Source organism: Perca fluviatilis, chromosome 3 (assembly GCF_010015445.1).
Source record: "Perca fluviatilis chromosome 3, GENO_Pfluv_1.0, whole genome shotgun sequence".
Taxonomy (NCBI): domain Eukaryota; kingdom Metazoa; phylum Chordata; class Actinopteri; order Perciformes; family Percidae; genus Perca; species Perca fluviatilis.
This window is the reverse complement of record NC_053114.1, coordinates 42,243,301-42,268,236: the sequence shown is the minus strand read 5'-3', so window position 1 is coordinate 42,268,236 and position 24,936 is coordinate 42,243,301. Positions and strand designations below refer to the sequence as shown.

At 42.8% G+C, this 24,936-nt stretch overlaps 2 protein-coding genes across 16 annotated transcripts in view; one reads left to right on the top strand and one right to left on the bottom strand.

Annotated features, from left to right (window-relative positions):
- Positions 1–2,744, top strand: part of herc1 (HECT and RLD domain containing E3 ubiquitin protein ligase family member 1) — a 75,850-nt gene extending 73,106 nt beyond the window's left edge. For all 12 annotated transcript variants that reach the window (XM_039795858.1, XM_039795863.1, XM_039795864.1 and 9 more), the window contains one exon: positions 2,074–2,744. In XM_039795858.1, coding sequence (XP_039651792.1) covers positions 2,074–2,259 — 186 coding nt within the window. In that variant the 3' untranslated portion in view covers positions 2,260–2,744. The remainder of the gene's footprint in view (positions 1–2,073) is intronic.
- Positions 2,745–4,039: 1,295 nt separating this feature from the next.
- LOC120556326 (circadian-associated transcriptional repressor-like) lies at positions 4,040–24,597 on the bottom strand. 4 transcript variants are annotated; one of them, XM_039795850.1, is made up of 7 exons: positions 24,202–24,597; positions 19,867–20,297; positions 18,792–18,867; positions 15,415–15,474; positions 14,748–14,826; positions 6,984–7,098; positions 4,040–5,762 (listed from the first exon to the last, which is right to left on the bottom strand). In XM_039795850.1, the coding sequence occupies exons 2-7, from the start codon at positions 20,254–20,256 to the stop codon at positions 5,385–5,387; spliced, it is 1,098 nt and encodes a 365-aa protein (XP_039651784.1). In that variant the 5' UTR covers positions 20,257–20,297; positions 24,202–24,597; the 3' UTR covers positions 4,040–5,384. The 4 variants fall into 4 exon arrangements, with proteins under 4 accessions (XP_039651784.1, XP_039651782.1, XP_039651783.1 ...); XM_039795848.1 differs by having other exon boundaries at positions 4,040–5,765; positions 24,202–24,591; XM_039795849.1 differs by lacking the exon at positions 24,202–24,597 and adding an exon at positions 23,988–24,122 and having other exon boundaries at positions 4,040–5,765.
- Positions 24,598–24,936: the final 339 nt, after the last annotated feature.

Sequence of the window (24,936 nt, the reverse complement as noted above, 5' to 3'; positions counted from 1 at the left end):
TAACAAAGTAACATTTCATAGATTTACTTTGACCTTTTCAGCAACATACATTCAATTTGAATATTCAATTCAGTTCAGTTCAATTCAATTTTATTTGTAGTGTCAAATCATAACAAGAGTTATCTCAGGACACTTTACAGATAGAGTAGGTCTTGACCACACTCTATAATTTACAAAGACCCAACAATTCCAGTGATTCCCCCAAGAGCAAGCATAAATGCATTAGTGCGACAGTGGCGAGGAAAAACTCCCTTTTAGGGAGAAACCTGGGACAGACCCAGGCTCTTGGTAGGGGGTGTCTGACGGTGCCGGTTGGGGGTGCGATGGACAGTGGCAAATAATAGTCACAATAAAGATAATGACTAGAAATAGTCGTTGTAATAGTTCATGGTGTCGCAGGGCCCAGCAGGGCGTGGCAGGATGTTGGCCGGACGTAGCGAGTCGTAGCTGGGCATTGTAGAGCGTAGTTTTCCTGGTCAACTTTTGTGTTGGTATCGCTACCTGAAATTCGGCAACGGCGCCAGTAACCTACTTCATCTCTTACAGTTTTTTCTCAGTCGCTTTGGTACATTTCTCAGATCAAAACTAACTGTTCAATTGTCACATCAGTGGGTCACTTGTGCACATCAAAAAAGCAGTTTCTCATTTCTTTGAACAAGTTGCAAATGCTTTGGTACATCCACGCAAATGATGATGTACAATTCTCTGCTGTATTATAATGGGTCTCTGTTGAATAGTCCCCCCCACCCCCCAGGCATTAGTTCATAGCATAAGTCTTTACATGCAAAATGGTTGAACAAGTTGTCATAATACGTCAAGCATGTTTCTATACATTTCCATTAGACTTTTTCTAAATCTGTCCTGAATTGGTAAACTTCTCCCAGGTGAATCTTGACTTTCTCTAACGAAGGTGCTTCTCATGAACCATCAACTGGCAAGTGTGTATATATATATATATGTATGTGTGTGTGTGTGTGTGTGTGTGTGTGAGATATATATATATATATATATATAGCGCAACACAATGTTACAATGAACGCCAGGTGACGACTGCACTGTAATTCTTACAGCACTGCATGTACAGTTTTCCCTAAGGAGATGTCCTATGTTCACATTTTTTTCTTTGTGCTATGCAGTGCTGTCTTTTCCTTTCTGTATCGCAATGACACGGTCTGTCAACAAATTACAGTACAAACAGTAAAAGTGTAAATGTGAATCTTCAGTCTCTTGCGATCAAACTCCCACATACACTGAGGTGTAACCTACAATTTACAATAGTTGTCATCAAAACGTTAGCCATAGTTTACATCAGAGCGTCCCTCCAGAGTACACTGTTATACTGACAACATGACTAAGCAATTTGACTGTCTTATCCGTACACAATGACACGTCATTCTGATGGCACTGACGCGTTCATTTGCCGATATTTACTTTGGAGAGATGAACTAAGGATTTTGAGCGAGAGACTGGCTTTCGCAGGTCGTCCGTGGTGTTTTGCTATTTGTACGAATTGTTTTGAGAAATGCACTTAACTGTTTTGCAAACGTCCAGGATGATTCGAGAAATGTACCAAAGCGACTGAGAACAACTGTAATACAGAAAATGTATTTCAGTTGTGAAAATGAGTCCAAACCTATTTATTCTATTTGCATTTTTATTTAGAACATTTCACACACCGAACTAAATAAAACCCCTCCCTAGAACCTCCAGTCTGTCCCCGGGGCATAGAAAACGCTGTCAGCTCAGAGGAAGTGGAACCACACTGCGACTGCTTCCGATTCGCCGTTATACCATATTGCAGCAAACGTCCGCGACGCTTGGGACAGATTTATCGGCATCGCCGTGACTCACTGTGACTTGAAGAAGTCGCAGAGGCAGGATTGAAGAATCAACATTTCTAACGACTTTGTGTGTGTGTGTGTGTGTGTGTGTGTGTGTGTGTGTGTGTGTGTGTGTGTGTGTGTGTGTGTGTGTGTGTGTGTGTGTGTGTGTGTGTGTGTGTGTGTGTGTGTGTGTGTGTGTGTGTGTGTGTGTGTGTGTGTGTGTGTGTGTGTGTGTGTGTGTTCTCCACAGCCCTACGACAGCCTGCCGACCTCTCAGACCTGCTTCTTCCAGCTGCGTCTGCCCCCGTACTCCAGCCAGGCCGTCATGGCGGAGCGGCTGCGCTACGCCATCAACAACTGCCGCTCCATCGACATGGACAACTACATGCTCTCCCGAAACGTGGACAACGCCGAGGGCTCCGACACGGACTACTGACGCAGGCACTTCCACACGTGCACACAAATAAATCACGGACTGGCTTATCTGAACACACACAAACCCAGAGATGCTTGGTCATCTCTGCACCAGTTGTAGGAACTCCCGAGCAGACGGGCCACTTTTTAAATCCATTTTACGTTCTTTCAAACAGCAAATATTATCATTTCTCCTTGTGGTTTATTAGCAATTTTTAAATGACACAAAGATCCACACGAGAAGTACATTGCGTGTTGATTTTTTTTTTGCCCATTACTCCACATCCCATTTTCAGGGTTTCTGCATGGAGATATGTTTATTATTTGGAAATGTGTATAGAATATTCAATCAAGTGGTGGAGGAAAAAAAAAGAATATTGTACATTGTGTAAAATGCTTCATTAGGACAATGTTTTGCATAATATCCATATTTATTGTTTTCATTGCCTATGCCGAGTTTCCCAAAGCCTACAGAAAAAAACAAAACAATAAATGCTGCATAACTGATTGGTTGTTCAGTTTGTTGTAAAGAAAGACATTTACCTCTCCGAAAGCAGACATCACGTTTATTTCAGAAGTACAAAATATGACAAAGGCTATCTTTTTTTAGGGAGTAACTAAAGTGAAAAAAAAAAAATATGTACATAAAGGAAAACACTACACGTCTTAAGTGTGTTCAAACTATCTGCTCATGTTGGCAAGAGCTGTTAGAAGAGATTTTTTTTTTTTTTTTCATCTTTATACAATATTTACTTTGAAAGACTTATTGGCTGCTGTTAGAGCTGTCACTTTAAAGAAAATGTCATTTGAAGTAACAGCTACACAGATTTAGTCAGTCTACACAGGAGGCGACCGTGTATGATCCCCCCCGTACTGAGCCTGAAGGCGAACTTATTCATTTGTGCAAAGACCGAGGATTGTGTTCTCTTTACAGCTTGTATGGAGAGAAATTAAAGATCACAGCAACTAATAACTCTCGAACTACACGCGAGTATTGTTCTTAACTTTCAAAAAATCCGAACCATCTTCTAAATTGTGCCAGAAGAGGTTTCTAAATTTCCTCTGGGGTCCCTGTGATTGTTCTGTTTCACAACCGTGTTAAAGGAACACGGTGACTTATTGGGACTTTGTCTTATTCCCCGTATCCCCCAGAGTTATCCCCGAGAGTTAGCTCCAACTAGCCTAGCTTAGCACAGATCCTGGAGGTAACCGGCTCCATCTAGCCTAGCTTAGCACAGATCCTGGAGGTAACCGGCTCCATCTAGCCTAGCTTAGCCCAGATCCTGGAGGTAGCCGGCTCCATCTAGCCTAGCTTAGCACAGATCCTGGAGGTAACTGGCTCCATTTAGCCTAGCTTAGCACAGATCCTGGAGGTAACCGGCTCCATCTAGCCTACTGCTCCCAATAAGTGACAAAATAACGCCACCATGTTCCTATTTCCATGTTGTGATTTGTATAGTCACAGCATGTACAAATAACAAGGTCACATGACACACAGCCATCTTCTAACCGTATACATACTGGGAACTATATTCTCAGAAGGCGAAGCACTGCTACTCTCTGCTCCTCACCACGGGCCTTCTCAGGTGCTGCGAGCAAATCACTCTGCCCAAGTAGCAGAGAGTAGCAGTGCTTCGGCTTTCTGAGATTATAGTTCTTCTATATAGATCTGTGCTAAGCTAGGCTAGCGGTGGGGGCGTCAGACAGAGTTAGGACACGCACGGAGATGAGAAGGGTCTGTATGGACTTCTCTACCTCTGGGGGATACGGGGAATAAGACAAAGTCCCAATAAGTCCGCGTGTTCCTTTTTAAGATTTTAATGTTTACAGGTACCATGACCAAATACATTTACTGTTTACCAGCCTGAAACTCTCTGAACATGCGAGGCGTGAAAGACAAAAAACTGATGGATAAATAAAAACGAAGAGCTCTTCACCGATCAAAGTTTTGGGTGTTGAGAGATCCAATCGTTCTCCGTGGATCGAGAAACATTACCAACTGCTTGAGCTGATCAAACCTTTTTAAAAGCCTTCTGAGGATTTCAAGCTAATTATAATCAGAAACTGACTTTGGGTAAATTGTGCCACTTGATATTTCAATATTGGAAAGTATATCGAGAAGGAAGGCTGCTTTTCTCAACTCCTGTAAAGTTTTGGTGTTTTTACCCAACAGTGGTGGTGTGCTGATGGTATCAGCAGCATGAGGTAGAGGAATCATTAAAAACCTAAAGAGAAGCAGATCAAACAAGGTAACAAAGTATTCAAAATCCCAAGTCTCCAGATGTAATGCGCCTTCATTAATATTTCGATCCATGTTTTCAGAAGAACCCCCAGAGCTCAGGATTCCTGCTTCATTTGTTCACTCAGTAACAATCTGCCGACATTGTTCCGACAAACTCATCAGAAGATTTAAAAAAAACCTCAAATATTAGTGAAAACTAAAACACAGAGCTCCAGTGTGTCCTCACACAGACGGCTGTCTTTGAAGAGTCCTAAAAGTCAACTTTCTAAAACGGGTTTCATGCTTCTTGCGGGCAGCGCGGTCGGGGCCACGTGGCCACTGGGCGTGGAGGGTCGGAGCGCCGATCATCGCCAAGATCTTGTGACAACGGGCGCCCGGATGGCTCAGTTGGTGGAGCGGGCGCCCATGTGTGGAGTTTCGCTCCTCGACGCATCCGGCCTGGGTTCGACTCCACCCTGCGGCCCTTTACTGCATGTCATCCCTCTCTCCCCTTTCATTTCTTCAGCTGTCCTGTCAATAAAGGCCTAAAATTGCCCCAAAAAAAATCTTAAATGAAAAAAAAAAAAAAAAGAGACTGACAGAAGAAGTGCGTTCTGGGAGCAGCCGCTTCTGACGTCAGTATGAACGACCAGACGGGTCGTCTGCACGCCCCCGACCGCAAGAAGCACGAAACCCATTTAACAGGCCCTGTCACGTCGGACTCTTTCCGCTGGAGTTCCTGACGTCCGAGCAAACTGCACATCAGCTGTAGATAAAAAAATAAATAAAAAAAAAGATGTAGAAGACTTTGAAACATGCTTTTTTTAAGGCCTTGAATCGTCTGTGGAAACCACGATGAGATCCTGTCTCACCCGGGTCAGCCTCTGATTTTCACCACAGCACATGAATCTCTCGCTCTCTCTCTCTCAAGACAGCCAGCCTCCATCTGCCACAGTCCTGGGAGCGACGATGCTCTCCTGCGCCCGCAGGAGTCGTTCCAGACACGGCGAGCTGATCTTGAAGGGCGGCGCCCCCCGGCTGAGGCGGGCGCCGGCACCCGGGCGGCGCCGGGGCCCCGGGTGCGAGTCGGTGCTGGAGGAGACGGCGTTGTCCTGGGTCACCTCCTGGCTCTGGCTGTGGCTGCAGCGCGCGGGCAGACGGGGCGCGGAGGCGGCGCGCTGGCCGAGCGGCGGTTCAGGCGTCTTCAGGGAGCAGGTGGCCGACGCGTGGAGACGCTTGAGGTGGGGGGAGGAGTCTGAGGAGCAGAGCGACGCCGGAGAGGATGGAGGAGGGGAGGCATGAAGCTGCTGCCGAGGAGACAGAACAAAATAATAGCTTTCATTTTATTATCATACTTACAGACAATCCAAGTAAAACGCTGGCAAAAAAGAAATGCACATACAATAAATTTTACGAATAATACGAGACATGTCCGAGTCAGCGCTTTCCAATCCTATCGTTTTAAGATTCCTTTTACTGTACCACATGTTGCATTTATTTGGCCAGTGGTTTCCAGTTATTTTTCACATCAAGGACACTTAAACTGAAAAATTAGACAACGGACTCCCGTGTGACAAGAATTCGTCCCCATCTGATTGGATTTTAGCTTTTAGATGTTTTATAACAAAGTGTATCAAACCCATGATCAAAATAGTCACATCATGTCATTGCGTTAAAGCTTTAGTGCGCAACTTTTTTATATTAATAAACGCCATTGCCAAATGAGTTGCTACAAAGCTAATTAAGACTATCAGCTCCACACAACTCTCTCTGTATCTCTCAGTAGGACTATGTTCAGAAGATTGTGGCGTCCGGTGACTTTCCCGCGCAGAAACTCTAGTGAAAATAATGACCTCTTCAGAAGAGCCCATCATGTTTTTTAATCCTCCGTGTCCTCCTTGGCTACTAGCAACTAGCTGCAATGGAACGTTAATGGGCAATTGCGCACTTACAATTTCCGTCCACTAAAAGTGCTTGCCCTTTAAGAAGCTGTGAATTGCTTACAGAGCTTTTTCTCTTTCCTTTATTGTGTTATATATCTTTTTTGTGCACGTTATAGGTTTACAAAGTGAAAAAGCCCAAAGTCCCCCCCAAAGGGACTTACCATCTCCAACAGAAAACACTGTTCACAAACTGCTCCAAACGAACAAACGCTTCCGTGACGAACGTGTGTCACTTTGTAACACACGTTACAATGCTCGCCTAGCTGCTAGCGTGGCACGCCCTCATACTCTGCTTCTGACTGGCTAGTAGTCCTTACCTAGCTACTGAGCATGTGTGACTCCCAACAAAGATGTAACAGAAGTGAGATGTCTCACTCTGTAGCTAAAACAGAGAGCTCAACACACAGGGTGAAAAGAGGAGCTGCAGCCTAACCTCTAAATACAATTATGAACCTGAAAATGAGCATAATGAGCACCGTTAAACTATAGCTGAAATGGTAAATCGCTTATCAGAATTGTTGCTTCTTCACTAGTAGATTGATGGATTGATCCGTGCGGTTGTATTATTTTAAACATCTTTACCCTTTGCTTCTTAGCCGGAGTGCAGTCGTCTGTCCGCGTCAGGACTGGTCTGATGTGAGGGAACCAACTCTGAAGCATTTCTTCTATCTTCAGTATAATGCTGAGGAAACGTCCACTAGAAGAGAGACAGACAGAGAAAAAAAAGGGTTGTAGAAAGTACCCAGATGCACAAGAACACACTGCCATTAGTTGAACATTATTCCACTGATCTACACGTGGAGGTAACACGCCAAGAAATGCTACCAGCAAAAGCCCCTTTTCACACAATGTACTGCAACCCTGAACTTATCTATTCTAGACGCTAGCTGGCGGAGCTAATGTGAGAACACAAATGTCCGAATCAGTTGAACTAGACATCAGATAGTCTTTACCCTGCCAGCTCGCAAGCATGAAGTCTGTAATGTCCGACTGAGCTGAAAGTGTGAGGGAGTGGCCGGGTTGATGACATTTCATGTGGCTGGTGAAAAACTGGAAGAAAACAGTTCTTACAACATCTGTGGGTAAAGAAGGAGGGCGATATACACACAGACTGCAACGAAAATGTCGAACTGGAGAGACGACAGGATTCTGGAACTTGTGTCTATAAGCATCGCAGCCGAAATCGTCAATCGACAAATTCAAGAACGGCAACAGACTCTGTTGTTTATGACCGGATTACGAACCGACTCAGTGACCGCTGTGTAATCCCTCCTACCTCCCGCACGCTCCACCCAGGCGCCACCCTTCGCCTAAACCAGACGGAGGATTTCCAGTGAGTGAGAAGGTGGCTGACACAGACAATCTCCTGTAGTTGTGTGCTACACGTGTGAAAGGGAAACTCTGGACAAAGGGACCTGATTTGATGGACTTTGTCCTAAATTCAAATTTGAAAACTGCTTTTTGAAAACTTTCTATGCTAAAGGTTAGCGCTGAATGCTGCTTAATTTACTCCATTATTCCTATACACGGACTATGGATAAGTAGCTAATACAACACACAAAAGACCAAAACTATCCAATAAGCTCTCAGTGACCGATTAAAATGACATGTTAAGGAGATTCACGCAGCTGCTAGTAGCCAAGGAGGACACTGAGGATTAAAAAACATGATGGACTCTCCAGAAGAGGTCATTATCTTCACACGAGTTTCTGCGCGGGAAAGTCACCGGACGCCACAATCTTCTGAACATAGTCCTACTGAGAGATACAGAGAGAGTTGTGGAGGTGATAGTCTTAATTAGGGGTCCATGCCCGAGTCTGGTCCAAGCCCGAGTCTGGAAGAACCGGCAGTAGCAAAGCTACGCCGTTCGCACAGCAGGGCTGTGGAACCCTATTGTAATCCTAAGGATTATTATTATTTTTCTCCGCGTAAAACAGATGCTACAGCCTAAACCGTACATGTTGGGAGGGTGCCGTTTTCAGGACTGGTCCAGATCCCTGCACGGACCTCGGACCAAAAAAAATGTACACCACTAGGTGGCGCTATAGCAGAGATGCGCGTTTGGCTCTATAACTCCCAAACCGTACATCGCACATTAAAAATACACATCCAAATTCAGCTGAATCTCGTGATATAGGCCACACCCATTTCCGCCTAGATTTTTATGTGCGAAAAATCGTGATTTATCGTAAACCTACTTTTTCTAACTCATTCTAGACCGTGCAACCGATCTGCACAAAACTTGGTTGGTAGCATCTCCAGACCGACCTGACAAAAAGTTATCAAATTAATTTGCACAAATTACGCATGACCAAATTTATGTAGCTAGCTACGAAAACACAAACTTTGCCATATCTCGGCCAAAATTAATGCTATCAACCTGAAACTTTATCATATCTCAGCCAAATGAATAGGTATCAGAGCAAAACTTGGTATTGTTGTTAGACATCCCACTCCGAGCCTCTGTACCAAATTTGGTGAAAATGAGCAGTTAGGGGGCGCTATAATGAACGTAGACGCGTTTTGGCAAATAACTCAATGCATTTAAATGGGAAGTTTGCAATGGCAATATCTCTGCCGCAGTAAATGCTATTGCTATTGTCAGATTATTGTTCAACGTCCCACTACAATGATATGTACCAAATTTGGCGAAAATCTGCCATTAGATGGCGCTATAATCAATGTTTATGCGTTTTGGCAGATAACAATGCATGCAAATGGGACACTTTCGATTGCAATTTCTCTGCCGTAGTAATTGCAATAAACGCGGAACTTGTGATGCTTGTTCGGCATGCTGCTTTGAGGCTCTGTACCAAATTTGGCGAAGATCGGCCATTAGGGGCGCTATAATCAACGTAGACCAGGTTCGGCCCTTTTACTCAATCAATGTTAATGGGATATTTGCAACGTACCGCAGACCTTGCGGCTCACGCCATTGATATTTCCCGACGTTTGCCTCCCTACAGCCACGCTTTGGGTCCTGCTTTCGCGCGCTTCCCGGGTCATCGGGGGCGACTGGCGCCGGGAGGCTTGGACCCCGTCATAACTGCTTGAAGTTGTAGTTAGCTTTGTAGCAACTCATTTGGCAATGGCTTGAATGTAACGGACAGTCGTTACTTTACTTTACATGTCATGTAGCTGACGCTTTTATCCAAAGCGACTTACAATTGCTATATATGTCAGCAGTCACACGCCTCTGGGGCAACTAGGGGTTAAGTGCCTTGCTCAGGCACATGTTGGTTGATGTATCACAGAGGGAATTGAACCCAGATCTCCCACACCAAAGGTATGAGTCATATCCACTGCGCCATCACCACCACCATTTAATATCAAAACGTTACGCACTAAAGCTTTAATGTAAAAATGTCTATATCCTTGACGTTCCACATCTGGGATTGCTCCGCCGGATTTCACTCTTTTCAGCCAGATGTCCCGTCCCCTTCCTCTGTCTCTGTGTTGGCGTTCTAACCTCCGGTGGAGTTGTGAGGACTATGGTTAACTTCTCCTCAGATCTCTGCAGGGTAAATCCAGACAGCTAGCTAGACTATCTGTCCAATCGGAGTTTTTCTCTCGCACAACTATTTTACAGCGGCTCCATGCAGCGTTTAGCAACGGCCATGACGATTGTGATTGATTTAACGAAATGCCAATAAACCAGAGCAGGTTTTTCTCCCATCCCGGGATGCTGTGTGGACTAGACAGACCCTCCTCTGCTCCGCAGCGTGTGGATGGTCTGGCAAAGCGAGACTAATGTAAAAGTAACTAAAGGGGTCAGATAAATGTAGTGGAGTAACACGTACAAGATTTCATCTTGAAATCCACTGATGTAGAAGTATCAAATAGTATAAAATGGAAACAATCAAGTAAAGTACAGGTACTTGAGTAAATGTACTTAGTTACAGAGTGCTGACATGTGAACTTCCTTCAGCCTGAATGGGACATTTGAGGAGTTTTCAGATGCAGATTACAGAGTCAGAGCCGCCCTGCAGCTCAGATGGCTTACGGATGTCTCGCCAATGGCCATTACATAAGACCCATAAAGCCTCTGCCAACGCATAGGCTGCTGTGGCTTCATCTGATTGGTTGAACAACATGAAACGGCACAAAGACTGAATAAATAATAAAAAAGCCTGCGAGGGGAGAGAGAGAGAGAGAAAGAGAGAGAGAGAGAGAAAGAGAGGAGGGGAGGGGAGGGGAAATATGGCCGACTGATCGGAGCGTATCTGCATTCCTCTCCCAGCATGTTCAGGTCCACATGAGATGCTGATGCTATCTGACGGCCACGTACGGGCGTCACATGATGCGTACGGAGGCGGACAAGCAGAGCATGTTCAGGTCCACATGAGAAATGTGACCGACCACACACACACGGCAGCAGGAGAAGGGCCTCGTTCCATTCACAGGCTATAAATAGAGCAGTAAGCCTCAGAGCGGCCGCCCAGGCCCCGCCCACCGCCACACATACAGACATAGCCAGATACAGCCAGCAGGCACATACATGTGATATATGAGAAAAATATGTTCAACAGTGTTTGAATGAATGTAAAAAGGTTTTGTAAGTCATGTTAAGTCTTTTATTATGTTCTTTTGATAGCATAGAAGTGAGTAAAAGCATTTAGCAACATGTGGTCACTAGAGTTCTGAAACCGTATAGAGGTCTTGTTGACAAGGTGTAGAAGGTATGTGTTGTGTTCTGCATAGTGTGGCACAAAGTAGGTTTTAGTTTTTAGTTGTTTTTTTTGTGGCATTTCTGCCTTTATTATATAGAAAAGCTAAAACATGAAAGGGGGAGAGAGAGGGGGAGGGGGGGAAGACGTGCAGGAAAACCGTCACAGGTCGGATTCGAACCCTGGACCTTCTGCGTCAAGGACCAAACCTCTGCATATGTGCGCCAGCTCCCCCCACTGAGCCAACCGGCCACACCAAAATAACTATTTTGAACCATGTTTGAACTGCTGTAGTGTATGTTGTGTTTTAATCACATGCTAATCGAGCACATTTTCAGAAACTAGAGGAATTTAGGTTTCAAATGAAGCCTCATATATGCATGTTGGCCTTCCAGTTCTTCTGTTATAAGCGTTTCCCTTTGGGAAAGGGAAATAGACAAAAATCAAGCAAAAGAGGTGGATTTGAACAGGTTAACGGATTGGTTGTTTGGTCTATAAAATCTCAGAAAAATGATGGTCAGTGTTTTCTAAAGCCCACGAGGACATCCTAAAATGTCTTGTTTTGTTCCGTTACTGCTGGATGTGGAAATAAACAGGGCTGTCCTCGATTAAAGACATTCTTAGTCGAATCACACACACGTGAGTTTGTAATCGATCGAGTGATCGATTAGTTGATTTAAGTTAGTTTAATTAGTTGATTCGACAGATGTGTAATCATGCAAAAGCACCAGTTTAGATATTTTGAGTTTACCAGAGATGTGCTCAGAGGTTTGTTAAGTTTTTCAGTATAAAAAACAGACAGACAGCCAGACACACACAGGACAGATTGGGAGCCACCTACGCTGCAGCGCTCCCCGTGTGGTCCAGCTCCGTTCAAACATAGATGATCATTTCACAGCACACACAACACGGTAGATTTACTGCGACCATGTTCAGTATGATGATGTTAAAGCAAACAGTTGACTTCATCGTGTCGAGACTATAAAGAGAGCAGCGGTGGAAAGTATTCAGACCCTTTACTTAAAAGGTCTGGCTGTCATTTTTCTGAAGGAAGTGTGATGGGAACTGACAGATATTTGGTTGAAATACGTAGTAGAAAGTAAAAAAAAAAAAAGCTATTAGGAGGAGCTGGGAGAAAGGAGCGATAAAGGACTAATGGCTGATAGTTGTTGAAGAAATCTTTTTAATGGAAAAAACCTGATGCGTATCTTGAGACAAAAATCACAACTGGAAGAAAAAAAAAGACTTGGTGTGATTAACAATTAGTTGTCTACTATTTCATTAGTCAACTATTTTGATAGTCGATTAATCGGATCGAGTCATTATTTTTTATGAAGAAAAAAAAAGTAAAACTGATGTCAGCTTCTTAAATGTGAACATAGTGTCTTCTCTCCTCTGGGACAGTAAACTGAATATCTTTGAGTTGAGGACAAAACAAGACATTTGAGGACATCATTTTGGGCTTTTTGGGAAACACTGATCAACGTTTTTCACCATTTTCTGACATTTTAGAGACCAAACAACTTATGGAGAAAATCAACAATGAAAGTTATCATTAAATCCATCAATCAAGGGGTAATCTAAGGGGTGGTACGGTTCATGAAAAAACATCCGAACCGTTCGGTTCGCTTGTCTCGGTTCAGAGCGTCTGTCAGTACACCGTTAATGGTCACTAACCACTTACTGCCATAGTGCCCACTTTCGACACATATGTTAAAACACTTACCGGGAATGACGAGCGGGCTGAACGCAACACATGGCAGCCGATTGGACGAACTCTAATGGCGTCTCGTTCTGAATACGATCTCGTATTTTACGAAAATGGTTCAATGAAAACATTTTAAGCGAGAAATAGGCCATACAGTTGCTGAATCTGTCAGTTTTTTTGGATTGATAAAGATTTTTGTCAGATTTTGAGAGGCGCCGAGCGCTCCTCAAGCAGAGTGTGGCGTGCTGCAGGTCACGTCACGTGTAGAAATGGCAAGTGGGGGAGAAAAGGAAGGCTGCCCGGGGTTGGAGGATGGTGTGTGGGAACATTTGGGATTTCATGTTACCTATGATGACAGCGGAAATAAAACAATAGATAGAACTGCCACTGTGTGCATGTATTGTGCAATATGCATTCAATATGCTAATTTTAGCTATATATCATATGCTGAAGTATAGAGTGTTAAAGAAAAAAAAAAATAATAAAAATAGCAAGAACCGTACAGAACCGTGGGTTTTGTGAACCGTGCCACCCCTAATATATATATATATCTGTAAAAAGAGCAAAATGAAATTGGAATTTATTCTTCAACCATTCACACTTTCATTTATTTATTTTTATATATATATTTATATATATAAAAAATAAATATATATATATATATATATATATATTAATATATATATATATTATATATATATATATATATATATATATATTATATATATATATATATATATATATATATATATATATATATATATAAAATAAAAAAAAAAATAAATAAAAGTGTGAATGGTTGAAGAATAAATTCCAATTTCATTTTGCTCTTTTACAGATACTGTTTGATGTTCACTGCCGCTTCTGTTTACTACCAAATAACTCTCCCTGTTTGTTTTAATCTGCACGGAGAAGCACGTGGGTGCAGTGCGTCTGTCCGGTCCTGATAGAGTCGTGCAGATGGGGATTGCGCTGTAAATCACAGTTTGAAATGAGCTTCACATGTTTTCCTGGGATTGTCAAACAACCGTCTCGGCATCAAAGACTGCACCGACGGCGGCCAGCTGGAAACGAGCTCCCTGACGTTTGTGCGTTCGGCCTGTTTGAAGTATTCGGAGTAATTCTTCACGTCTGTGAAGTTACTGGAGGTCGAACAAAGTCCAGGAGGAATACACGACGCAGGGAAAGAGAAATGAGTCTGTGTGGGAAGTGTCTTTTCGACACCGGTAACATTAAAAACGGTTATTTACGGTCGCAGCTCGTTAAACACATTTCTGCCTCGGCATTCTTTCACATTCATGTTTTATTTCGTTCTACAGGTTGATTCATTCTGTGAACTCACAACCAATACTATAATAATTCAAACATTTTAAACTAAAATACAGTTTTATTTTTTTTTATTTAACATTCAGGCCTAGTCCACACGTACACGGGTATTTTTATAAACAGATTTTCCTCCCTCGATTAAAAAAAAATACATATCTCGTCACACGAGCAAGATTGAAAAAACCCTACATAGGGCTGCACAATAGGAGGAAAATATGCAATATGTGATAACGTTGTTGTTCAGAAGTTGTTTTAGTCGTGCAACAGAAAACTCAGATTGGACAGATAGTCTAGCTAGCTGTCTGGATTTACCCTGCAGAGATCTGAGGAGCAGTTAACCATAGTCCTCACAAATCCACCGGAGGTTAGAACGCCAACACAGAGAAAGAGGAAGGGGACGGACATCCGGCAGAATTTCCTGCCGGCAACGGAGCAATCCTGGACGTGAAACGTCGTGGATATAGACTACAGCCCTACAAAACCATTTCATCTCCGAAACGATCCTGACTGGAACCAATCAGCCCTCTGAAGCTTCTAACTGCAGACATGTGGACACTGTTTCTTTCTCCAGGACAGACTGTTCTAGCGTGCTGTTTATGCTGCAGACAGTGAAGCAGGTTGAAGTATTTCTAAAAAGGTATTTACCCCGTGTTTGGATTCTGAAGGACCCCCATAATTCTCTGAATGCGGTCCGTTGCGACGCTCTCCTGGAAACTGCTGAGACCTGCAGCGAGAAAAAAAAAAAAAAAGAGAAATCTGTCAACAGTGAGGCTGTAGACACTTAGTCTGGTTTATGACTTGATACTGCAGTGGTTTGATTTAGTATTAGAAAATATATCAATAACATGATGATTGGATTATAGTTTGTTACAGATTCAGATGAATATTTCACCTGAGAAAATGTCTTATGACGATGATCCCTCATGGGATACGGACTAAATTGTGGTCTGAGTGCATCATCTCCAACGGTGGAATGTAACTAAGTATATTTACTCCAGTACTGTACTTAAAGTGATGGTTCGGAGTAATTCACCCTAGGGTCCTTTGCACCATGACCTGGAGCCAAACACCCCCACCAGAAGCTTTTTTCACCTGGGTCGAACATTGGGAGAGTTAGCGTAGAGTAGCGTTATCAGCTGAATAGCTTAGCGCAGGGGCTAATGGACCCACGTTTGTATCTCTTAAATGACCCCACTAATAATGCCCGAAATGATACCAAACGTCTACACTAGTACAAATAGGTTATGTACTCATAAAACGATGGATTGGAAAGTTTGTAAGTACACCAGAAGTTTATGTAAATAACACTTGCCTGCTGGCTTCTGCTCTCTGCTGTTGTTGTTGCTGCTGTGAGACGAGTGCTTAGGGCCGTCTACAAATTACAACACCGAAAAGAGATGCAACAAAAATATTTTTTAATTTCACTTTTTTTTTTTAAGTAAGTGCTGTAATATAACTAGCAGGAGACAAGTAATAATTGAGGTAAGTTTGGAGACATTACCTTATTTAATCATTAAATTAATAAATATTTTTGTTCTACGCTAACTCTCCCAATGTTCAACCCAGGTGAAAAAAGCTTCTGGGGGGGTGTTTGGCTCGAGGTCATGGTGCAAAGCACCCTAGGGTGAAATTACTCCGAACCATCACTTTAAAGTCCAAATGTTGAGGTACTTGTACTTTACCTGAGTCTTTTCTTTTCATGACACTTTCTACTTCTACTCAGAGAGAAATATTGTACTTTTTACTCCACTACATTCATCTGACAGCTTTAGTTACTTTTGATTGGCCATCGAGAACCGGTTCCAGCTTGGAATCGTTTTTTTAAAAATTGGAATCATTTGGAAAATTCAGTTTTGAATCCGATCATCGGTTCCAAATTTAACATGTGCAAGTTTTGTTTTCCGTAGCAACCACCGTACTTCCTCTATAATACTATAATATTCAAAGAATAGTCTAATATTTAATACTCAAATGCAGCCTGTTATTAATATGTTCTACACTACTCAGGCGTATGCATTGTCAATGCCACTATAAACATGTGGTTGTTGTTACACGTTCTGTCCACTAGAGGGACTTCCAACATCAGCCTGGCCTTGAAGTGGATCTACGTCACGGCGCATTGCATTTCTGGCACGCCGCTCTCCGTTTACATTATATTCCACCACGAGCACACAGCGACAAACACAAATCAACAGAGAACTCTGTAATGTAACATTATCTAACAAGTGTATTGAAACGGCTCTGTTGTAAAGGCTAACGGTGCTCGGTTAGCACAATGACATCATGTTAGAAACCATAGCCGAAACGATTTCTCATAAACTACGTAACAATAGTGTTAGCCACGATGCTAACGGTGGTGCTGTCACTACTATTTTAGTGATTTAAAAGCAACCTGTTTCTTGCAGATTGACATGTTACTGAGAATACAGCTATTAGAAGGTAATATATCAAGTCAAAGCTAACTGACAGCTGTAGGGAAGCTAACATTAACTTTAGCTTCTCCATGAAGCTCCTAAACTACTATAACTCGCGACGCGGTTGCCTTTTCAATGATCCTCCCGACATAATGCACCCCCTGTTGGCTGCCGCTCACATTGCAATTTAACAACAAGTAGAACTATTCAGAGGTTATTGGGCCTGTCCAGTTTCACTCCACATACTGTTGTGTTGATGTAGTTTACTGTCAAAAAGTTCGCTTTCTTATGAGTCAACTACTAAATGAACGGAATGAACAAAAATGTCACCGCGGTGGGTCCGTTCTAATTGGACAACGTTCAACTTGTCAGTTCTGTCAGCTCATCGTCCTGATATCATACATCTGGAAACATTAAAGTGTAAGTGAGTCAGTGTAATATTTCATTCTATACTTTGGGATTCCCTATGAAGAATTTCTTGTAAAAAGCCCTAACTTGCGGTTACTTGTGTTGCAGTAAGCGGCGCTCTAAAGTGTGGTTTTATTTTACGTCAAAAAACCCCGGTAAAAAAACTGTTAAACACCATTGAATGAAAATATAAAAGTTTCCTCTTATCTGTGAAATAAGCTTGTGACACGTTTCAACTCCACCCCTTAAATAATCGAGCATAGAGTACTTTACTTTTAATACTTTAAGTACATTTTCCTGATGATACTTAGATACTTTTTACTTGTAACAGAGTATTTCCACAGTGTGATATTAGTAGCTTTACTGAAGTAAAGGATCTGAATACTTCTTCCACCACTGATCATCTCAAACCTCACACAAGAAAAGAGTTTCGTTGCCAGAATCTATTTCTAAACTTTATCGCTCTCATACTAGGAAGGAGTGCAAACAGCACTCCATCTGAAGCTCATATCTCACCGAAATTATGAGCACAACAGAGCGTCTTTGATCCGCGCTTTCATCTCTGAGGCACTTTTAGTTTAAAAAGGATGTTAAATGACCCGTGAGGCCTTTGAACCTTTTCTTGTTTGTTTGTTCTGCAGCTGTGATATTCAGTCTTCTGCCTCCCCCAGTTCTTTTATCGTGGACGTTCAGTTTTAATTAGGTCTAAATGAACATGTATTAAGTGAGAGAAGAATATTCTTTGAATCAAAAGATAATGTCTTTTAGCATCAGAAGCTTTGTATGACTCTCAAATTGTTTTCTAAGGAATGTTTTATCTTAATTAGATTTTTTTATAATTATGACATATATAGTAATAATAATGCAGGAAACAGAGGTATATTTAGCAGCATTCAGCACATACATTTGGCACAGGAAACACCCTTTTTTTGCTTTCTTGTTGAGAGTTAGAGAAGAAGATTGATGCCACTCTTATATCTCTTTGTTGAAGGGATAGTTTGGATCTTTTGAAGTGTGGTTGGATGAGCTCCTTCTCCATAGTCAACTGAAGCCTAGGCTGTAACAATTATTTAATAATTGTCTAATCGTAATATATTTTAAGTAATCACCGTTTCTTTGTTTAAAGGTGCAGTAGGTAAGCCTTAGTAACCCTAACTTTAATTTGTTTAAATATATATATATATATATATATATATATATATATAAAAAAGATAATTTTTTGATAGGACAGTTTTTAGGCATGAAAGGGGAGAGACATTTAATGACATGCAGCAAAGGGCGGCAGGTTGGAATTGAACCCGCGACCGCTGCGACGAGTGACTGAGCCTCTGTATATGGGGCGCATGCTCTGCCAAGTGAGCTACCCAGTTGCGCCCATCAATTAATATTTTTAAATTTGACTAAATCCCAAATATCACAATTACTTCTGAGACAATTGACTGTACAGAAACATTTGGAATTGTTACAGGCCTACTGAGGCCGTTCTCTCTGCTCTCTTCAAAGCCACCGGACTCCTCTGATAAAAACATTTGAACACGGGAGTTGCTGCTCTACCGCTGCCTCCATCGGTTGGTGTGTTAGTTTTGTTAGTTCCTAACCCTTTAAAACACCAAAGTCATACAGTAACATTAACTAAGTGTTGGACTGACCGACTTCCCCACACGGCAGTAAAATATCCCACATGCTGTCTGGGTCTGATTCAGGAGAACATCCAGTGAAATGCTTTTTATAATCACCCCACCCTCTTGCATCAACCTTCGTCACGATGCGTTTATCTTTAGCAGAGTGATCAGCACAGAACGTGTCCATTAAGGAACCTGCAGAGCGCTACAGGAAGGGATTGGGAAAGCCGGGATTAGACACTTACGTTCAGAGTACCTGCCTGCTCGTAGGCCCCGCAGGATGGCCGACAGAGGCTGGATGTAGCAGCGCAGCTCCACGCACTGTGTGGAACAGATAAGTGAGTTAGCATCCATGCCATCAGTGCTGCAGCCAGTTAAGTGCTCCTGGAAATGTACTTCCGTTGATCCAGACTAAATGCTTTGTAATAGCTACTTGCACTGCTTATTGCTTTCCTCGTTTGCTTGAACAAATCATAAAAGTGCATCATTAATATTGTATTTGTAGGTGTGTGTGTGTGTGTGTGTGTCTAACAGTGTGTATTGCTGCACATGATTTACAGCTTATCTGAATTTCTTAAATTTTCAAAAAGGGCTTACTGATTTACGGCTAAGTGACTGATGATAACCCATTAACGAGCGCCCCCGTTTGATGCCATTAGTCCGGTGTTAACACTGAAGGTTAATGCCCCCACAGGCACTTCAACGAGAGGTGGCCATTAACAGCTGATAGAAGCTGACGGAGAAACTGATCGCAATCGACAGCTTCACACGTGGCTCGCCGGGCTGCGTGCAGCTGTGTGGCGCCTTCATAGATACACGAGACCCAGCAGCACCAGCAAACCATGAAACCCGGGCGCCATCAGATCCTCTTACACCGTTTGATATCAGAGGGCCGGCGTGGGAAGCCTCCGTGCAGCTACTCACTCATCTCGAGCTGTGGTTACTTTTTTAGGGTGCATCCACTTTCTCCCTCGACCTTCCCTGTGCTTCTTACATTTCTGCTACGACTTCCAAGAATGAATTTTTGCCAACGGCGAGGCAGGCAGCAGCTTGTGGCCTTCGGCGGTATACTGCAGGCGAAGAGTAGTCTGGTGCAACGGAAGTACATTTCCAGGATAAAGCCTGACATCCGGCACGTGTCAGGCTTTGCCCTCACCTTCTGCTAGTTACCATTCCTAAATCCCTTCAATGCCATTCAACAATTTCGCTGAGGGCAAAGAAAAAAGAAGAAAATGTCGCAATACTATGCTGTATCGGTTCCCCTCCCCCCCCCCACTCCTAAAAGACATTAGTCAAACTGTTTTTCGAATAACATCTCACCTTCTGCGAAAATAGTTCATTTCCAGCGTCTGGCTGAGTCTTTTCACAGAGTCCGTCTGAACCAGCGCTGTGTGCTCTTTTCCTGGTCGACGGAGGCGTGGACTCCACAGAAAGCTGCTCACAAACAGACGTGAATCCCTGAACCGGAGTGACCGCTGGAGAGTCGGCAGCGACCCCACAGCGGCCTTCATCTTTACGGTCACAGTAGTCCCTCCTCCTCCTCTGCTGGGAGTGGGAGCAGGTTTTAGGAGACTCTCTTAAGGATGAGGTGGATGACGGCGGCAATGGCATCTCCTCTGCACGCTGAGGACTTAATCTCTTTGGGCTGTCGTAGTCATCCTCATCGCTGGCGAGCCAGTCAATGGAGTAATCCGAGTCAGAGGTCGACATGTTGGGAGCTGGACTCTCAGCCAGCAGAGAGCATCACGGACCTGCCGGGCACACAAACACACATGGTGTCAAACGTAGAGCTGGGCAATATATCGATATTATATCGATATCGTGATATGAGACTAGATATCGTCTTAGATTTTGGATATCGTAATATCGGGATATGGCATAAGTTGTTGTCTTTTCCTGGTTTTAAAGGCTGCGTTACAGTAAAGTGATGTACTTTTCTGAACTTACGAGACTGTTTTAACTGTTCTATTATTTGCCTTCGCTTAGTCATTATATCCACATTACTGATGATTATTTATTAAAAATCTCATTGTGTAAATATTTTGTGAAAGCACCAAAAGTCAACCCTACAATATCGATGGAGGTATTTGGTCAAAAATATTGTGATATTTGATTTTCTCCATATCGCCCAGCCCTAGTCCCACGATATATTTTCAATGTGCGCCAAACGTTTTTCTTTGCGGTGTGTCCCCCAAGCGCCAAGTGTCTTTATTTCCGACTAGGGCCCGGCTGGGGGCCAGTCACAGTCTGATGGCAGCATTAATGTAGAGCCCAGTAGTTTCTACGATAACAGAATCATGGACAAAATTGAGAATTTAAAAAAACTTTAAGACAGATTCCCTAGGAAAAGAAGACCAGCTACGCACAACGGAGCGTACACCGATCGCGCTCAGCTTGAGCGAAGCGCTGCCGGCACGAACGAGGTAAAAAAACAAAACAGGAGCGAGTCGGTTCATTCTCCCGGTTCAGTGACACTTCTCGAATTAATTAACCGGCTCTTCCGTCAATTCGTCAACGCTATTGTTGAAGTGCTGCGAGTCACTACAATATCGTTGCGGTATCGATATCGAGGCATTTGGTCAAAAATATTGTGATATTTGATTTTCTCCATATCGCCCAGCCCTAGTCCCACGATATATTTTCAATGTGCGCCAAACGTTTTTCTTTGCGGTGTGTCCCCCAAGCGGCAAGTGTCTTTATTTCCGACGAGGGCCCGGCTGGGGGCCAGTCACAGTCTGATGGCAGCATTAATGTAGAGCGAGTCGGTTCATTCTCCCGGTTCAGTGACACTACTCCAATTAATTAACCGGCTCTTCCGTCAGTTCGTCAACGCTAGTGTTGAAGTGCTGCGAGTCAGTCAACCTCCTCTAATTTAACTACAGCCAGTCAAAAGACAGCATGGCAACTGCAGATGCAGGAGACCCATGGACAGAACTTGAGCCCCCCTCCTCTTTCACTGAAGTCGCCGGTGTGGAAGTATTTTGGATTCCCAGCGAGTTATGTTGACAACGTTGGCGTTGTCGACAAAAAAAGCCACGGTTTGCAAGCTCCGCTACGTGCGTGTACCATAATGTTCCAGTGGCAGCACGACTAACATGGCAGTCAATCTGTGTGGTATACGTTCAACTGTTCGGAAAACGCTTTGGTAAGACACTTAATTGTTCAGAGAAGACTATGGACATGGCTTGAATGTCACCTTCTGTGAAGAAGACTGCAGTTACAAAAGAGAAACTAGATGGCAGGTTAAGTTATTGTTACATTACGTTGTTAGTAAATGTTTTAAATTTGACAATGTAGTGTGGTACATTGCGAACAAAGGTCAGATATTATATTGCATAAAAGTCTAGTCTAAAAATGTCATAGCAACCTGTGCTTTAAAAATAAATAAATGTAAAAATCGAGAATTGAATCGAACCGTGACCTTAGAATCGAAAATGTAATGTAATCGAGGATTTGGAGAATCGTGACACCCCTAGTCATGTCGTCTGTACCCTTTCTGGGAATGTTGGGTTTTTAATAATGTGAGGAGTTTACACACAAATCATACCTCATGTTTGTTTGGCTGATCTCTAGATCTTTAAATGTGACTGCTCTTAGGCATAAAATAGCGCTGAAAGATTAAGAAGAAAATATTTTTGTCTACAAAGCAGCGAATATATGGCATAACCGATGAATCAAAATAGTTGATCTTGTGAAATGCTTCAAAATTATCCTTTTTTTTAAATTAAATAACTCACTTTTATACAGTGGGTTTAAAGAGGTCACCTTGAGCTCTGAGAAAGGCATCATTTTCTAAACTGAACAGGCTGACAGGTAATGAAAATAGTAGTTGTCAGTAGCAGGAAATATAAATACAAAATGTAAAATGTATGTATTCAGTATTTCTCCAGGAGAATTACAATCCAAGCAAAGTGGGGGGAAAACATTTAGAAGCAGCATTTAGATTAGAGTTTACTATTATTTCCATTATGGATTAATCTGGCAATGATCTATTTGGTTCTTTTCTCGCTCAATGGATTAATCTTTTGGTCTATAAAATATCAGAAAATAGGGAAAAACGTCCATCACAATTCCCCAAAACCAAAGTTAACGTCCTCAAAAGCCTTTTCTTTTTTTCATCCAACCTACAGCCCAAAATCCCAAAAATGTTCAGTTTACTATGATAGAAGGATGAGAAAACCAGCAAATATTCACATTTAAGTAGCTTAGTTGTAACCGTTAATTGTTGGCTAAAAAAATGGCTTAAAAGGGTAACTACCGTTTTTTTCAACCCTCTTTTCCTATGTTTTTCAAGTGACTGATGGGAACAACAATATTTGACATTGGTCCAGTATTAAGAGAGATCGCTGCAGTCGGCAGCAGCAAAACAAGCTACTATGTAAGTTAACAGGGCAATTGTCCAGCTTGTATTTACCTTCACAAAACTGCTTGTTTTGCCGCTGACAGACTCAGATTAATATTCTAAGTGTCTGACAACATTATGGAAAGGATTTCTAAGGAGGTCGACCTTTCTGTTAAAGAGTAAGATCCTTTTTTCAACATAAAAATATCCACGAAATTGGGTGGCTAAATCCACCAGACGCTAAACAGTCATTTTAGCATCGTAAAATACACTTAATTCAAAGTCGACAGTATTTTTTTTAAATCCTAGCTGCAGCTCTGGTCTAAACTGCTGCGGTTTGTTTAAATTCCCAGTATAACCAGTATGTATACTGAGTGTATATATGTATGAAGCCTGAATCTTGCAGACAATACAGCACAGCTCCCTGGGATGACTGAACATACAGGCCAGTAGATGTAACACCCCTGCCTCTTCCAAACGGGCAGCTCGTCAAACATTATGTAATTAAACACAACCAAACACATGGACCTGTTTCAGTTCACATGCGGGTACGCTGCTGAAACAAGTGACAAGGTCCATCGTGTAGAGCCACACATTTATTTTCTAGAAGCAACACGTAAATACAGATTTATACCAAGAAAACACATCATACCAGAGTACATTTAAAACATGTAAAACATTTAAAATTGATTAAAAAAAATTAAAATAAAAAACCTGCGGAAACTTAACCAGCAGAGGACACTACAGCTGCAAAGATTAATCGATTAGTCCTCAACTATTAAATTAATCGCCAACTGTTTTAATAATCAATGAAAAGGGTTGAGTCGTTTTAAAAAAAAAAAAAAAGGAGGAAGAGTAAAAATTCCAGCTTGTTAATAAAGTGAATATTGTTCTAGTGTCTTCTCTCCTCTGTGACAGTAAAATGGATATCTTTGCGTTGTGGACACAACAAGACATTTGAGGACGGTTATCGTGGGACTTTGGGAAACACTGATCGACATTTTTTTTTTTAACCATTCACAGAAAATAACCGACAGATTAATCGACAATGAAAATAATCGTTATTACAGCCCTGAGCGGACGAAGATATGAACCTGACCTGTGTGTGTGTTTTCGGCGCGGCGCAGAGCTGCGGTTATGAAACCGCAAACATCACCTCCGGAATCCGGCTTTTAAATGTGTGCACTGCAGCCTCTCGGCTCCGCGGGACCAACCTCTAACGAATGATGAGATCTAATGGATCCAGGTGAGAGTAGCGAGGACTGGGCGCAGACGAGAGGGCGCGTGTGTGAGCAGCAGACCGTCACACTTACCAGAAGTGAACCGCGTGTGTTTCCCGTCCGGCTCGGTGCGTTGGGGACATGCAGCGGGCGGACAGTGCGTGTGTGAACGCGCTGACGGGCCGAGCTCACTGCTGATGGAGTGAAACCATGAAACCAGCAGACGCAGGAAGGTAGGCTTCGGGACGCCGAAAACGTGTATGTTCCATAGAAGGCGGGCGGGCGGGCGTGCAGGAGTCCCATGCAGCCCGTGCAGCCTCTCCCTGGGCAACGTGTCCGAGAGGGGCGGGGCACAACCCTCTCTCCTCTCTGCGCCGGTCTGGAGCTCCTCACCGCCCCTGACTGTCTCTCTCACACACTCACACAAACGAACGAAACTGTCTCTCTTTCTCTCTCACAGGCGCACACACACACACGGTAAAGCATTGCGGAAAAAAATAAATAAAACCAGTTGGAAACTAAAAAAGTACACACGTGTTTACGTCATGACGAAACAATGTACCGCGTCACGGCCCGTGTTCCTTCAATTAAGCTCTCCCATTGGCTCAGAGTCACACTGCAACACGTGACGAGCGCAGGGGCTAAATTAATTCTGCGTTAAAGAACATTCTGGAACTGTCCGTTTTTGTAGGCTAGCTATTTTTCCATGTTTTTGTGTCTAAAAGTGACTGATGGGAGCAACAATCTTTGAATTTGGTCCAGTATTGAGCCACTGCAGTCAGCAGTCAGCTAAACAAGCTACAATGTAATGTTAAGGTTAAGGTTGAT

Excerpts from the sequence above, each read along its gene's own strand:
- LOC120556326 (XM_039795848.1), bottom strand. The coding sequence starts at position 20,256 with ATGTCGACCTCTGACTCGGATTACTCCATTGACTGGCTCGCCAGCGAT. Across the intron at positions 18,868-19,866 it reads ATGAACTATTTTCGCAGAAG|TGCGTGGAGCTGCGCTGCTA; the intron begins GTGAGATGTTAT and ends TGTTCCACACAG. Across the intron at positions 7,099-14,747 it reads CTTCAGAATCCAAACACGGG|TGGACGTTTCCTCAGCATTA; the intron begins GTAAATACCTTT and ends TCTCTCTTCTAG.